The 16,986-nt window shown below is 37.4% G+C and overlaps 1 protein-coding gene across 2 annotated transcripts in view; it reads left to right on the forward strand.

Annotated features, from left to right (window-relative positions):
• SRGAP1 (SLIT-ROBO Rho GTPase activating protein 1) overlaps positions 1 to 16,986 on the forward strand; it is a 279,045-nt gene that overhangs the window by 174,073 nt on the left and 87,986 nt on the right. For both annotated transcript variants that reach the window (XM_012661554.1, XM_012661555.1), the window contains one exon: positions 9,369 to 9,431. In XM_012661554.1, the coding sequence (XP_012517008.1) occupies positions 9,369 to 9,431 (63 nt within the window). The remainder of the gene's footprint in view (positions 1 to 9,368; positions 9,432 to 16,986) is intronic.

Below are 16,986 nucleotides of genomic sequence, written 5' to 3' on the forward strand. Positions count from 1 at the left end.
CTGCCTTCAGAAAGGAACTGATGGGGAGAGAACATTCCTACCATATGTCGAGGTATCTGCAGTTGAGATCAACAAATTCTAAAGCAACCTAAGAACAATATTCTGGTTGCTAGCCAAGATTTCTTACCAGTTGAAGACTATGTTTAATTCCACATGGTAGGATTCTAAAAGATTTCCAGCAGCTGCAAGAAATGCCATATTGGGGGAGATTGCACATATAGCAAATATTCGAATTTGTAATACCTTGGATTATAGCAGCCCAAAAATACACGTTTGCAAAACAGATACTGAATATTGCTGTCAGATTTATTTCTGTACCTTTTAATTCTCAAAGGAAAAAAATATTTTCTCATTATTGAAGGAGTTAAATAAAACAAGAAGAAATTTTACCAATTAAATACTTTGTCGGATCGACCTGGAAACCTATAAAAATAAAACATTTTGACACTGGAGATACGACTGTTTAGGTTGTGAAAAAACAGTAATGTTTCATAATTAATAGTAAATAAATACTTGTACCATTTTTAGTTTTTAAACTTTAATACTTCCAAATAAACATATAGAACTATAATTAGCTAATGCACTGGTTTGAATAAACATGTCCATAAAATTTTTATCTCTTTAGCTCAAAAAATGGAGATCACAGGGGTCTACTACAATAATCAACTTTTATTATTCAACAAGGTCTAATCATTGTAGTGAACAGTCATGAGAAATCCATTGTAACTTTTGCTTCCCTTCCCTTTTCATTTTTTTCTGAAATATAACTTTACTGAAATTAGCTTTCTTTTCCAAAATAGAATAGACATTCTCTTTCATTATTCATTCAACTAACCTTTATTGATGTGATAGGCACAATGGCAGGTGCTAGGGTCACAAAAGTAAGACACAAATCTCCAGTTGGTACCCCACAGGATCTTAGAATCTAGTAAAGGAAGGCCATGTAGACATAAAAATTACATTGCAAATTGGTAACTGCTCTCACAAAAATAGGACCTAAGACCATGAAGGCACAGAGGATTGAGTAAGATAGTCTGCCTAGGAGAATGTCACCCTCTTCTGTCACATAGAGAATGTGACAGAAGCTCTTAAACTTGGTGGGGTTTTACAGAGGAATTGGAAAAGGTACATTGTTCTATACAGAGAACCCAGCAAGGACAAGGTCCTGGGTTTCTGATCCAGCCTAGCGCTTATCTAGGAAATGATGCCAGGGGAAGATAGATGGTGGATGGGACTCTTGGTGGCCCCACCTACCCGCTCCTTAACAGTAGTGTGTTGTAAAGATGTGTTAGCACACTTCTTTGCCTAGACCGAAAGCTCACATCTCTTACACAGCTGGCTCGTGTTAGGAGTGTAGCTTGTAACATGGTGAAGGCTAAATAGTGGGCTAATAGCTATCTGAGGTCTAGAAAGATTGTTGGAGGTGGGCAAGAATTTTGAATCTCAGTTTGAGGAAACTGTATGTGTCATCTAAGCAGGGATACGACATAATCAGCTTTGTTTCTTGAAAGCATTGTGATGAATAAATTGGAATGAGAAGAAACTTTTCTTGGGGAACTTCTGAGGAAGTTGTTGCATTAGTTATCTGGGTGGTAGTTTTTACCTATCATGTGAATTATAGCCAGAGCATATTTCCATACTTGTAATGACATGGTCTTCACAGAGTTCTCACCCATGTACATTAGGAATGAATTGAATGGATTTTTGTTGTTTTTGCTGTTTCATAAAGGCCCTGTCAGTAATTTAAATCCAGAATATTGCTATTCAGTCCATACTAATCAGATTTTCTTAAAGCTTCTAGTTCTTTAGCTGATGGTTCTTTGGCTTATTGGAAAAAGAAAAAGAATCTAGCCCTGCTTCCAAGATTCTTGGGTTTGCATTAACTATGCAGACATGGGTTTGGACTGACTCACGAAACAGGGCAATTGCAAGTGACTGCAAGTCACTGAGAGGTGTGTGTTTTTGCTTCCTAATCCTCCCAAGATCTTAGCCTCCACCCCTTGAAGAACAGAAAAAAAAAGTGTATACTTATTACCATTAGCTGCAACACAATGAACAATTATCTGTGAGGCAAGGAGAATTCACTCTGATTTCTTTAAACTGCGTCATATGAGAAACAGTGAAAGACGCTGAAAATATTTAGTACAGACAAAGTGAATCTTAGCTGGGACATAAAAGCTGATTTCAATGTGAAGATCTGTCACATAGAAGATGACACTGGCGCACCTACTCTGTAAGGCTATAGGAGTTAAGACCAATTGGCGGAACTTAAGTGGAAACAGGATTACTTTATCCTAGGAAAGACCTTCTAACAGTTATTGCAGTCTGAAGTCAGCAAGGGCTCTCAGAATTAGAGTTCTGCTTTGTTGTAGCTATGCAATACTCTCTGGAATGGACTTTATCCTCCTTCATATAGTACCATAACAGTATGGTACTACTGTTAAGTATTCTAAAAAGTAAGTCTTAAATTATGTTGAGTTGACTAAGACATTCTGATTTGAAAGTTGATATGAATAGACTGTTGCATTAGCATTTAGAAAGAAAGTGACTTCATGAGATAAAACAAGAATATGATGCTGCGTTGGTAATAGCATCATAAGGACAGTAAGAACTAACATTTGTGGAAGCTTAACATGAACCAGGCACTTTATTAAGCACATAACCATGGGAATCTCATTCAATCCTTATAACAACCCTGTGGAGTATATACTGTTATCTTCCGTATTTTACAGATGAGGAGACAGCTCAGAGAAGTTAAAGATATTTAAATGGTCTGACCCTGGAACTATTTTAAAGGTTTCGGGGGATTTTTTTACCCCCAAATAGGCTGTCATTCCATGTGCAATTGCCCACTAGCCACAAGCATTTTTAAAATGTCTCTAGTTGTAGTCAGTGAACCAAGTTTTTTGGTGAAAAGGACACTTACTCCGTAGGAATTTCCTTTTCTTTTTTTGTTCCATAGGGTACCTTTACTTGCATCCATTGGTAGACTGATTAACCAGCTGTAGTTCCAAAATGGTGCTATTAGGTTAAATATCAATCTTTAAAGGAATTTTCTGATTTAGATTAAATTCTTAAAGACTAATTCGTTTATTAGAAAATTAGGGATTTAGTTCAGGAGTTACATCAATAAAGAGATTTTCTTCGTTTAAATTGTTTGAATAAGCATAAGTCAGATGGGATTGAAATTGTTTTGTTTACCTCTCTGTCTCTCTCCTGGACTGAGAGGCCGTTTTTCTATCCTAGGCACATAGAAGGCTCTCAGTGAAAACTGGTAGAATGAGTGAGTGAATGCATGAGTGACTATATGAATGAATGAACTTACATCAATATCTCAAAGATTCTCTGCCTTTGCTTTCTAATTCAATGGATGACTTATAAATAAGCAAATCTCCTACTTACTGATTATTGATTTATTATTGTAAATAGTCCCTGGATTTTTCTTACCACAGTACTATTAAGATTAAGGTCATGGAGTTCCTATACAATGTGGTCTAATTTGCTTTACCACAGAATGTACTCATAACCTCAGCTACCTGTGCTGTAAATGTCAGCTTTTGGTCCCACTGAGGAACAGTGTAGCTTTGGTTCTCTGCACAATCATGGCTGTCACAAGAGAGAAAGCCATTGGCTTTGCTGGTAAATTAGTAGACTCAGGTTCATGTATTGAAGAAGATTATATTATTATTTTATTAGCAAGATACTGTTTATAAAGCTGAATTGTTACATTTTTGTAAAGTTCAGCCTATTAAAAAAGAGTTGGGAAATATATTTCTGGTATTTTTTAGTTAATTATATTACACTCTGAACCAGAGTTTTATTATTCATTCTGATGTTGATTTAATTGAGAGTTTATCCTTAACTGGTTATTCATTTGGTGACATTGGAAAGGTATTTTCAATTTATCAGCCTTTTAAGTAGAGAAATAACTCTTGCATGTGTTTCTTGAAGAGTTAAAGAAATGAAAATGAAGACACTTTTTCATCTACTTAGTGTCATGTATGATTTTAAATTTCAGTCTTGAGTTACTTAATCAGTCTGTTCAAGTACTGTTCTTGTCTGGGAGGTAATGAGTGATTTGCGCCTTTCAAATGGTCTGCTCACTGGCTGAACACAGCAACAGTAGACCTTTTTCGCCTGGCTGTGGAATGCCACATGTGCCCAGCAATTACATTAGTAAGTATTCTAGGAAATGCCCCGGATAGTTCTCTTTATGATTAAACTTTGTCTTGCTTTGAAATGCGGCACTGGTTCCCCAGTATCCATGATTCCTTCTAATTAGTGGCATGGAGCTTTATCTAAAAGAATATTCATTTTTTTCCTCCTTGGGATAAAGTGGATAATGAGGTTAATTCCGTGCTCTGATATTTAGTTGTGATATCAATAAGTACAAAACCACGTCCCTTGACAGAAGGGGAATGTGTGGAAACACTAAATATAATCCAGAGACTTGGTTTGGGCCTTTAAGCCCAGCTCAACTTTTTCCATTAGACATTTTAGAAGAGGTAGTTAGTTGCTTCTGTCTTCAGAGTGTATGTGAATTAAGGGAATGTGTTATTATAAAGACATATGAACATGAGCTTTGGAAACTTAAAAGCACATACACTTTGGAAGTATGGCCTGACCCCTTTAACCAGAATTTATATCCAAAACCGACTGAGCGTGAGACACTAAAATCATTTGAAACCCTCTCGTTAAATATTTAATCTGTTTTTCCTCTTTCTCTCCTACTCCCACTCTGACTCAGCATAAGGCCAGGATTCCTTGACTGGTCATCACAATAGATTTACTTTAAAAATACCTCTGTGAGAGGCCAGAGGCCCTCTGAATTGGTCATTTAATCCAAACACACCAAAGATCACTTGATCAATTGCTCAATATATTTATATGCGGTTGTATTAATTATGCTCTTTGTTCTTTCTCTCTCTCTTTTCTGGGAGGTTCCAGGGAGCAAGCCTGCAGGCCTCTGGGAACAAAGATCCTGGCCAGGGCCCACCCAGTGTAGCACTTGCCACAGCACTCCCTATAGAAAGTTGTTTTGGCATGTCTGGTTCCTCTGTGAGACTGTGAACTCTGGAGGGCAGAAACCAGGCCTTACTCAGCTCTGGGCCACATTCATTCGCCAGACGTGTATCTAGCACCTATAGTGTGCCAAACACCGAGGCAGGCCCTGGGAATACAAAGGTGATTATTGGGATGCGGTCCCTGCTCTCAAAGAAACTCTGTTTATGGGGAGAGAAAGAAATGTGATATGTATAATGATCATGTTTTGTGTTAAGTGTTTCATAAGGACCATCCCAATAAAACCTTTTGACATAGATTATTAGCATCTACTTTTTGCCAACAAGAGAACTGAGGCCTCACAAAATTCTTTGACTTGTACACAGAACTGTGACAAGGTAGTTTGAATACAGCAGTTCGATTTTAGAATGCTTAAAACATACTGGTGAAATTGAATGAATAAATAAATAAATGATTGACTGGTAGAAAATAGTAGAAACATTGGAAATTGTAATAGAAGAATAGTTAATGTACATTTACTGGTAGTTATTATTAATTCAATTGTGGTGGTTCTGAAAATTATATAAGTACATAGAAAATTTATGGTAACTAAAAAAAGACTAGCAAAATGTACTTTATTATTAAAATAGAATGATTACAACTCAGGCCTACATTTAAATAAACTTGAAGGAAAAATATCAGATCGTAATGGTGGTGATTTTTGTCCTATTCTCTATTTTTCAATATTCTGCAATATACTTAATTCGTTTTCATAATGAAAAAAGATAAAAACTTAGGGACTGTTAATTTTGGACTTATGTTTTAGGTATCTGAAACGTCAACGTGACAAATAGTAAACAATTGGAAATAGGCTTGGAATTCAACTCTGGGTTTATACGCGGGAGACATTTCAATAAATGTTAACTGAATTGAAGTTCTAACCATTTTCCTTCCCCTTGGGTGAAAATTTCAGAATTCTAATGAAATATATTGGAGTTTTACCGTCATTTGAACTTACATCGGCTCATATTAATGAGGGAGGAACCTCTTCTTTTTTTTAGCTACATACCTGAAGCAATTGAGAGGATTCTCCTTTCCTTCCCTGTATAAAAGTAATCTTAATCAGCTAATCTCAAATAACACAGAAAATACTTTATTTCAAACATATATCATTTCACAAAGTTTTTTTTTCCTTGTACAGAAGGAACATTGATTGCTTTCCTTAATATTGGTATCATTTTTCTTACGTAGTAATTCTTATTCAAAGGTCAAGGTTTGCTCTATTTTCAAATTTTTAATGAAATAGAATCCAGAGGCATATTTAGCCTACTGAATTTTGATGGACTTTTGACAATCTAGATACTTTCGAATTGCAAGAATTCAGTTCATCAATCTAGTGTGCTATATGCTAACTGTGCCACACAGCAGGTGTGCTTTGGTTTAGAGGTTGTTTCTTTGGGGGTCCAGAGTAGTCTTTAGAAGAAATGATTAATAAACTGGAGACGAATTTAAAGTGGGGGTGAGGGTGACGTGAGGTGATCCTTTCACTGTTCCCGTGCCATGAGGACAGGGTCCACGTGTCCAGCATGCAGACTAGGACCTGATGTTGTGTCCTGCCCAAGTATCTGTAAATACACGGATGTGTGAATTCACATTTCACACGTTAGTCACAGGAACTAGTGCTTTTCAGAGCACAGTCCAGTTCTTTCTCAACCTTCGCAGGTTGCGAAGGTTAGTCCTTTGCAGACTACAGGAGTAGTGGTAGGAAGAAAATGGTTAATTTCTAGGTTATTTACTAGACCATGGAGGGTTTGGACTAATTCAAAGTGAACAAATAAGCAGAAATGTTGGTGCTGTGTCATGAGGGTAGCCAAGGGTCTACCTACTGAAAGGAATTCCACACCAATTTTTCACAAAATCTAAAATCCCCACTGGAGCTCGGCTCCTCATGGGCCTCTTTCATCAGCTGTATGTATCTTATTTTGTTGACTTAAGGAATTCTTCATTTCCTAATGGATGTTTCATTAATCCCTTTGATACCACTAGTAGTATGACCCCTAAGAAAATGGAACATGGGAAGGTAAGTTATTATACGCGCACAACAAGGGAGTATGGATGTAAGAAAAGCCCAAGGGCTGGAGCATAATTACTAGGGGTTCTTCAGAGTCAGAGGTCACCTGAAGGAACCTAAAGGCCAGGGCAGTGGGGAGGGACATAAGTCAACCAGGCCCCTCCTGCATGGAAGTCAATGGAATAAATGCCGTAAGAGACCAAAAGAAAGGAAAATGTGACATGGCCTTTTCTCTCAAGGGAATTGCCATTGCACACAGTGTCTGGGAAAGAATTAAATAATTATGACAATTATGGAGTATTCATTGTGTGTTAGGCACCATTCTAATTGCTATGTATGTATCATCTCATTAACATTCATAACAAGCCTGTGAGGTAGGCACAGTAACTGTATTTATTTTACAGATCAGAAACTGAGGCACAGGGTGATCCAAAGTCTTTGAGCCTTCAGACCAGGCATTCTGACTCCATAGCCCTTGCTTTTAAGCATAATATTATACCACCTCCCATGCAAACCTTTTGTATTTCAGGGCCTCTGGGGAAAGGTGAAAGAAAAATCTAAATGTATGCTTGGCAGAGCACAGTCTGTCTGTGATGCCAGATTTCTTTTACCTCATTACCTGAAGTCGTATAAAATATGGAACATACAAAGAATTGTCTTACTTATTCTGAGATATTTGGCCTAGGGTAGCTTGGAGGATCCTTATAATACCAAACCAAAATCTTCAATCTGACCCTGGAATATTTTCTTGGGTTGAGGCTAATTGAACCTGAGGGATTTGATTTTGTTATTGTTCTGAAGTCTTAGCCAAGAAATATTTTCTTTTTGGACTTGCTACCTGAACTGTGGGTAGCTGAGCAGAGTTACTTGGTGGCCTTTGATCCCATTAGAAAGTTCTAAATTGATGGCTCGATCCTTGAATGAAAGCTGATATTAAAATAACACCACGCTGAAGTCATAGGAGATTTGTAGTGTAATGTATACATTCACAATAACCAAGACTTGGGGAAAATAAAATGAGTTTCAGTTGGCTTCATTTACTCACTTGTGACTTTCCTTTCACTCTTGAGTGGTTCTTAACCCACATATCGGGGACACAGCAAGACATAAAATCCCTAACTCCAATTTGGAATTTTAGAAGCTGTTAGAGCTTGATAAACAGTAGCACTCTCTTCAATACTCCAAGAAAATCCGGAGACAAATGCTGATAATGAATTTGAATTTCTCAGAGTTCAGGTACTACTCTAATTTCATCTTCTTAAACTATTTTCTCTTCCATGAGTCTTCGTCATATTTGGTCTTTGTTTGAGGCCTGACCTAATGGCATCATGTTTATACATGCACTTGGGCCAAGACTAGGGTGAGATTGAGAGCCTCCCTGAATTCTGCATCCTAGGTGCCCCCTTGGACACTGAGGGATTGTAGAGCTGGTAAAGATAAGGCCCTTACCCTCCATCTGACAGTCCAGTGGGAGACACGTACAGGAACCAGTGTATGTGGTTAAATTGTTCGGATTGTCAGTTAAGCCATGCTACACATTTTTTTTCATTCTCTGTAGCTGATTACATAATGAGCTCAAAAAATAAAGTAGTAAGTCATTTAGATATATGATTTTCTTTAAAATAGCTTACGGATTTTGCTGAAAACGATATTCAAATACTCCTCTATTAAACTCTCAGAATTAGCCTGAGGAAGAGTATTTTTAATGCTGTCTTTTACCAACTGGGTGGAAGAATGAAACTCTCTGCTCTTTTGTCTTAATAAAAAAATAAATAAATGCAAAGTTATGTGGACCTTAAGTGGACTTACCATCTTACTGCTTTGAAAGTGCTTTCTTAAAATTAAAATCGTAGTCAATTACATCATTATTTTGAACAGGGAGAGTTATTTTACCCTATGGCTTCTAAGTTAGCTTTTTGGGAATCGCACTACAAAATTCTTTTGTGACAAAAACAAGGTAGGAGACTGGATGCTCGAATTCATCAACTTGTAAGCAAGCACGATGCTTCACCCTGCTTACTTTCTCTCTTGTTTTGGTAAAGTCTGATTTAGATGGTGGGGGAGCTCTTCCCCCAAGGCTGTCCACTTGTGTTCTTCTTTCCAGCCCATGGGGACCATCCGTACTGTCCAGGGTTTAGAAAGGGCCATTCAGCTAAAGGTGTTTATTACATCAGGGCCCTGTTGGCTTTCTATTGTGTTATGTACATTTTTCTATTTTCAGTCAGTGCAAATAATTTAGAAACAAGTTTCTATTAATGCTTTTAAATATTCTTCTTTAATTTTTTCTTAATTACAGAGCAAAGAGATTGCATTCCAACTTCATGAGGATTTAATGAAGGTTCTTAATGAGCTTTATACGGTAAGCACATAATCTTTATTCTTTTGTAAGAATTCTTGGTTTAGAACCTAGTTTGTAGAAACACTGCTCATTTTAGAACTCATTCCAAGCCAGAGTGTCAATGGATATTCATCTGGTTGAAATATGGGACCAAGTGGATAGATGTATGCTGCTATATTTCTATGAATTCCCACCCAATTTAGAGAGACTATATTCAAATAAATTATATGTGTGTGTGTATATATGCACACACACATATATATGCAATTGGCTCACTTTAAGAAACTAAAGTATAGATATCTCAGTAAGACATGTTTTTAACTGTTTGGATTATATGTGATCTGTACATATATTCTATTCCAGAATATTTTATTTAAAATCATTTCCATTCTGGAATTTGAGCAATTTAGAATTGCTTTATTCTGGTACTTTAATTTTTCCCCCCCATTTTAGTTCAATTAATTGTTTGGTTAATGACATATTAAAATTACTTTGAGGGTATCTGTGTTTCCTTCCTTGCAATAAATTGCTTTTTTTTTTTAACTTACATTTTATTTAGGGTACTGCATGCAATCATAAGAAATTAAATAATGTAAAACTGTTAATACTTTATTTAAAAAAAACTAAAACAAATAATGTTATAAGTTGGAATTAGTAATATGCCCGTGTAAATATTTTTTTATGTGTAATGATCATATTATTAAATATAAATTTCTTTTGAGGGTGTTTGAGGAGTTTTTATTTTAAAAGAGAATAAAATAACATAATGAGAACTGAGTAATATTAATTTCTACTAATGATAGATATTTGCATTTTCATTGTACAAGATTATTTGACTTTTTCTTTACAGGCAAACTAAACCTGAAATGTATTAGTGAAATATGTTTCTTGGTTTACTAATTCCATTTGTTCCTAAAAAGCCATGTGTTTAATATACAATTTTGTGAATTAAATTTTTAATGCTCCATTGATACTTGCTGATTAAAGAAACCTATAAATTAAATGTTTATGAAATGAAAGATATCTTTATAAAATGAACTTTCTATTGTTTTGTATATGTGTGATAAATCTGTATTTTTACCGAGCACATTTACAACATCTGTACATATGAATTGAATTGATGGTTTCTCTGTGTTAATGCCTCCTTCAGAAACATTTAACTCCCCATGCAACCTGCAAGAGCCTTATAAGGTTATATCCACATATGAGATACCTAATGAAGTTGAGTTTTAGGTGGTAAAGGCCCTTACTAGCCCACATTTTATGTGATTTGTTAATTTCTGATAACTTAAGGTATCAATTATTTCTAGAAGCCCTGTCATTTAAAAGTTAAATGAGCCTTTTGCCTCTGAGACTTCCAAAGGAGAACAAGCAGAAATTCTATGTTATCTTTCATTGAACTATTTTAAGATGGGGACTTTGTGGTACTTTCCTTGTACTTCCCTTTGCTTGGGCATTGTTTTACCTAGGAATATAAATCAGTCCCTAATACTTTAAAAAATAGATCTTCTGGTTGTCACAGCATCGTGGACAAGACCCTGTTGATTATGGTCTGAAACTAGTAGTACTCGTCAAAGCAACAGTGGAAAAGATAAACTTGATCACTAAATACTAGAAAGTCAATAGAATGTCATGAAATTGTATCTCAGTGAGGGATGTGTATGATATTAATACATATGATGAAATTTCTCCTAGATCCAGCCTATCAGTTGAACTTAGACATTTAGCTGACTCTATGGAGTTCAACCAAGTAAGCTGATACCGCCTCAAAAATGTTATCTATATCAGCCTTTCTGAAAGCCTGAAGGAACCAAGTTCTACAAAAGCGCACCAGAGTTTGAGTGACCCTGTCAGAGTCATATAACCTCTCAGAATCAGTCGAGGAATTAGGGATAGAGGAGACAGGCAATGAGGTTTTAATTATATCATCTGTAGATCGCTTTGAGCTACTTTAACCAGAGAGCATGCTCAACCAATGTCAAAGGTCATGTTCCATGGGGAGAGAATTTCACACATACACGCACACAAATTCTCTCTCTCTCCCTCTCTCTCTCTCTCTCTCTCTCTCTCTCTCTCTCTCTCTCTCTGCCCCCCTTCCCCAAAAGGAGGTGCTGTCTGGCCTCTCTTGTACTTTATATTTAAATACACTAATTCTGTCTTGTTCAGATAAAATCTATCCATTATACATATTCAGTTTACATTAGGAAAGAGTAAAAGTGAGGCATATTTGAACGGTGGACCAAGAGTTGAAGGAGTGTGGTTTAGCTTCCTTATTCAACCACTGATTGGTGTTTTGGTCATAAATAAATAACTTCCAGTTGCATTGTGCATAGAATTTTATACAGCCAATGATGTAATAATGATCGCTAAACTAACAGGTATAAAATATGTTGCCTCGGGGAATTGAGGATGTTATTTAATTATCTTTTCCGACAAATATTCACTACTCACTTGCTCTCAATCCTTGAAACTCCTTGGAAGTTGAAGGTGAACAGCTGAGAAGTATATTAACTGGCGTATACCGTGGGGTATTTTATTTTAAATTACAGTCAACTTTAATGGTGGGTGATAGCTTTATGTGTGGACTTCCTTATCCCAAAATATTACTCCTATAACGACTCTTGATTATTCCAAACATTCTCTCAGAAGGCTTTGTCTCAAATAAAATACATATGCCCACGAGGGATGCCTATGGTCACTTATACCTTAGAGTGAACTAGGTTTCATCAGCCTAGTCTGTGTGGATGATGTAGATATGACATCATATGATGATATGATAGATGTATACGACAGAGTACAGGTTTTGTGGATAAGGCATGAAACCCTGGACTTCTGAGCAAGAGAAAGGATGGTGGTGTCAGAATGGCTTCTGAAAGGGGAGGAAAGACTTTGAAAGCATGCAGCTCCTTTTCTATATTTTTGCCCAATCTTGCCTTTATTTGCAGAAACAAGGCCTCAAAATGGTTTTGAGCCTCCATTTGGATTCTTAGACCACCACAAATGACAGCTAGAGCAGTTAAGATTAGTTTGGCCTTGAGTAACAGAAGTACTCAAAATAATGGCATAAACAAAGTAGATATTTATATTCTCTCTCACATAAAAGAAGTCCAAAGATTGGCAGCCCAGGGTTGGTACGGAGGTTACATAAAGTCATTCAAGACTCAAGTTCCTTCTCATCCACTATTCAAAGATTACAACCTTTGTCCTTAGAGTTCAAAGTAGTTGCTAGAGCTCCAGCCATTACATTTGCATTCCTGGCAACAGAATGGAGAAAGGAAAGGAGGGCAGACCCTTTATCTTTTAAAGAAACTTCCTAAAAGTCCCCACACAACACTTTCACATACATTTCATTGGCCAGAACTTAGAACATGGTCCCAGTAGGCTACAAGGAGGTCTGGGAATTACAGTCTTTTAACTAGGCAGGTCATTGCTAACCAGCTAAAAAATGGGGATTTCATTAATTTGAAAGAAAGGGTGAGTTATTTGCAGGTAGCTAGCCATGCCTGCCAGAGTAGCTAACATTTATTGCATGCTTATTATGTATGTGCTAGATATTGTACTAAGCACATTACTTGCATTATCTCGTGTAATCCTCACAACACCTGTACGAGGCAGTTACTCTCATTATCATCATTCGACCGATGAGGAAAGCCGGGCTCGGAGGGGCTTGCTCCAGGTTGCACAGTAAGTAGTAGAGTGGGATCGAGTCCAGGTTGGCTCCAGAGCCTGTGCCCTTTACTGTCACTTTATCTCTATTGCCATAATTTTGGCAAACCATTTTCTAAATAAGATCTCTAAATGTTAATGCCTCCCCTGCAACACAGAGAACTTTAGCAATTTATCATCTGCTCATTTGTATTTTTTAGAATCAGTGGCATTCATGTTGCTTTAACAAAATGTAGATGAAAAATTGAACATGTGGTTCAGTGGCAACCCCTACCTCTTAGACATGTTTATTTAAATGATCTAACAGATGGAACTCACTGGGCTAAAAAGTGAAAGGACGAACCAAGATCCTCAGACTCCCCTTCTCAGTCTAATTTGGTAATTAACTTCTTTTGGAGTTGAACATTTGAAAGCAAGCTCAATGATAGAATTAGCAAGTTTGGGAGTATGGTTAAGAAACCAGGGAGAGTGTTGTGCTATAAAGCAACAAAAATGACCAGACTGGCAGTCAGCAAACTTGTGTTTGAATCCCAGCTCCAGTAATTGCTAGTTGAGTGGTACAGAGAAATCATTTAGCCTCTCTGGGCATCTGTATTAGTCAGGGTTCTCCAGAGAAACAGAACCAATAGGAGGGGTGTGTGTGTGTTCAAAGTGATTTACCATAAGGAGTTGGCTCACACAGTTATTGAGGTTGGGAAGTCCCAAGATCTGCAGTCAGCAGGCTGGAGACCCAGGAGAGATAATGGTACAGTTACAGTGTGAGTTCAAAGGCCTAAGAACAGGAGAGCGAATGGTACAGGTTTCAGTCCAACTTCAAGTCGGAAGGCATCACACAGAGTAAATCCTCTCTTACTCAGCCTTTTTGTTCTGTGCAGGCCATTGATGGATTGGATGAGGCCCACCCACACTGGGGAGGGCAATCTGCTTTACTCAGTCTACAGATTCAAATATTCATCTCATCCAGAAACACGCTAACAGACACACCAAATAATATTTGACCAAATAACCCCACGGTTTAGTCAAGTTGACACATGAAATTAACCATCATGGCATCTGATGAGGCATCAGAGCATAGTGGGGAAGGGTCAGTGCTTAAATCACAGCTCCGCCACTTTCTGGCTGTATGTGCCTCTCTGCCTCAGTTTTCTCCTCTGTAAAACGGAGATCATAACTCTTAGAGTTGTTTTAAAGAGTAAATGTTATGAAGACTAATTTATTCATTCAGCAAACATTTTTGAATGCTTACTATGCTAGGCACTGTTAGATGTGCCAGGGTTATAGCTGTGAATAAAAACAGACCGAGTACTTCCTCTCAAGGCATTTATCTTCTAGTGAGGAGAGAGAGAGACACAGTAAACAAAAAAAGTGTATAATACGATGGGTGTAAGAGCTAAGAGGAAAAATAAAGCTGAGTTAATACAGGTAAAGCATTGAGAACAGTGCCTGGCACATAGTAAATGTGTAATAAATGTTAGTAGTTAGTGTTATCCTCCTCCTCATCATCATCCTCTTCATCATCAGTGGATGGGGATAGTCACAGCCCTTTGTCTCCCTCACAAAGTAAATGTGAGATCAGCGATAATTTTAACAGTAATTACAAATGGTTTTTACATATATATGGTTTCACTCTACAATGAATATATGTTACATTTGTACAAAAAAGACGAAGGAAGGTAACTTCCCTAAGAAAACCAAATCAATAATAAATATTAATAGAGCTGTGATAGGGGCTGTGAAAATTTAAAGGCAAAATTAAAGAAAAATGGTGACACAAAGATTACAGGGAACATTCCAAACAAAATCTACCTTCCACAGCCCGGTAAAGGGCTCATGATAAAACAGTGGTTTAAAGTGTTCAGCCTGTCCCAATACCAAAATTTCAAAAGGTTATGCTGTATTTTAGTAGAGAAATAATTATTTGCCAACTATTAATATTGCTCTACTTTGTCAAGGCTTTATAGCATTGTACTCAGCATTTTACAAAACAAGGGGTTTACCACCCTCAGTCAACTAATTCTAATAGAGATTAACACAGACGTCATGATAAATCCACATGAAATTGATTGCTAATTATGGGTAATTGATTATCACACTCTCTATACATCAGCGGCACACATGGCCAGCCAGACTCGAGCGGTAATCCATCCTCAAGTTCCATTAAGTCACGAGGGGGAAAAACTGAGAAAATGATTTATCCAACCCTTACCATGAGGCAAACACATCATCCCATTCGTTTCTCACGGCAGCCCTATAAGGCAGGTGTTTCCAATCTCAGATTTACATACGGGAACTGGGGCTTGGAATAGTTAGCACAGGATCACACAGTAAGTGTGACAGTAAGTGACTGATCCAAAATCGAAACCTAGTTCTGTCCCCACGGCCGATCATTTCCCACTGGACAGCTGCCTTAGGGAAAGATGTGCGGGGGAGGTGGCAGGAGGGAGGGTGGACTTGAGCTAAAGAATAAAACCCTCACAACCCATTCTCTGATTGACGCTTGTAAAGACTTGATTGAGCTTTCCAGACTGTTGTACAGATTACAAAATGGGCAAATCCAGATGGCTTTGTGCATTCAGCGTTAATATCAGGATATGTTCGTTTCGAGTGCCTCTTTACAACAATCTTTCATTTAGCTTCAGTGTTCTCTGTACCAACACCGCCCGTTAGGTGTGTTGGTACACAGTGATTACTGCTAAGTACCCATGGCTCGCTCCATTCTCTCGTTTTCTTCCGAGTGCTAACTCCGATTTGCCTAGCAAACGTCGGTGGAGGGTGGAAGCTGTCCTGGTGTAAACCCAGAGGCTGCTGAGCAACTCTGCATGGGAGCTATTTGGAAAAACAGAATTGCCGAATGAGCACAGAATCTACACTGGCCTTTCCATATCTTTGAAGCACTTATCTCTTTAAAATGTTAAACTAAAAACAGCTAATTATTTTTTAGAGGGGATGAGAAGGAAGACACTGTTTATTATTTCAAGCCCTTCGTTGAAAACTCAGTCTCGGAGAACTGCGAAGGAAAGCTTTGTTGGCTGGCTTTGTGAGCCTCCCCCAAACCAGGAGCTGATGCATTCTTCTATAAAGAAGAAACATGCCCAAGGCAAGGTTGAAAAGTCATTCCAAAAGAGCCCAAGATACTTGCCACCTCATAGCAAAAGATTTTTCTCTGAGTCTCAAAGAGGTTTTTGATTTCGGGGAGAAGGGAGGTTGAAGTATTGTGCTCAAGGGCATTTTAAGCATTTGAAATATATATTTCTGCAGTGAAAGTGAGAGTTCATTCCTTTGGGATGAACTACAAAGAGGTCTGGATCTCAAAACAAAACACTGAACAAAGGGAAATAAGGAGTAAAGCATATGCAAAAAGCTTCCAAATTTAAAATCTTTTTGGAATACCACATTCTCCGTGATGCCACCTGGAAAACTTTTTTTGAAAGCAGTCTATTTGGAGATCTTGGGCTGACCAAGTGTTTCCGTGTATCCTTCCCCTGGCTTTGATTGCTAGACACATGGGTGGAAAGAAAGAGGTTTTGGGATCACATGACTCTGCCAACAACTTTGAATTCTAATCTTGGCTTTGACACAGAATGACTTTGGAGACTAGGCTGGCTAATTTAACCTGGCTTCATTTTCCTGCCAAAATGATTTGGATTAATCAAATTACCATTCCAAGGATCTCTGAGGACAGCTATTTGATAAGAACTTTATATGTAGATATCTTTCAGGACATCCTGCTGAGTAATGATGCCAACTGCTCCCAAACTCCTGCTTACAGTTTCATTTTCTTTATGAGATTTGAGAATTAGTTATAATTGGTACTTATGTACCACAAATAAGACTGTCTTTTAAAAGAAGTGAGCAATATAAACTAACTATATATATATTTGGTTTAGAAATGAAAAAAATGTTAGAAAGT

The sequence above is a fragment of the Propithecus coquereli genome, unplaced genomic scaffold, assembly GCF_000956105.1.
Source record: "Propithecus coquereli isolate 6110/MARCELLA unplaced genomic scaffold, Pcoq_1.0 Scaffold72, whole genome shotgun sequence".
NCBI lineage: Eukaryota > Metazoa > Chordata > Mammalia > Primates > Indriidae > Propithecus > Propithecus coquereli.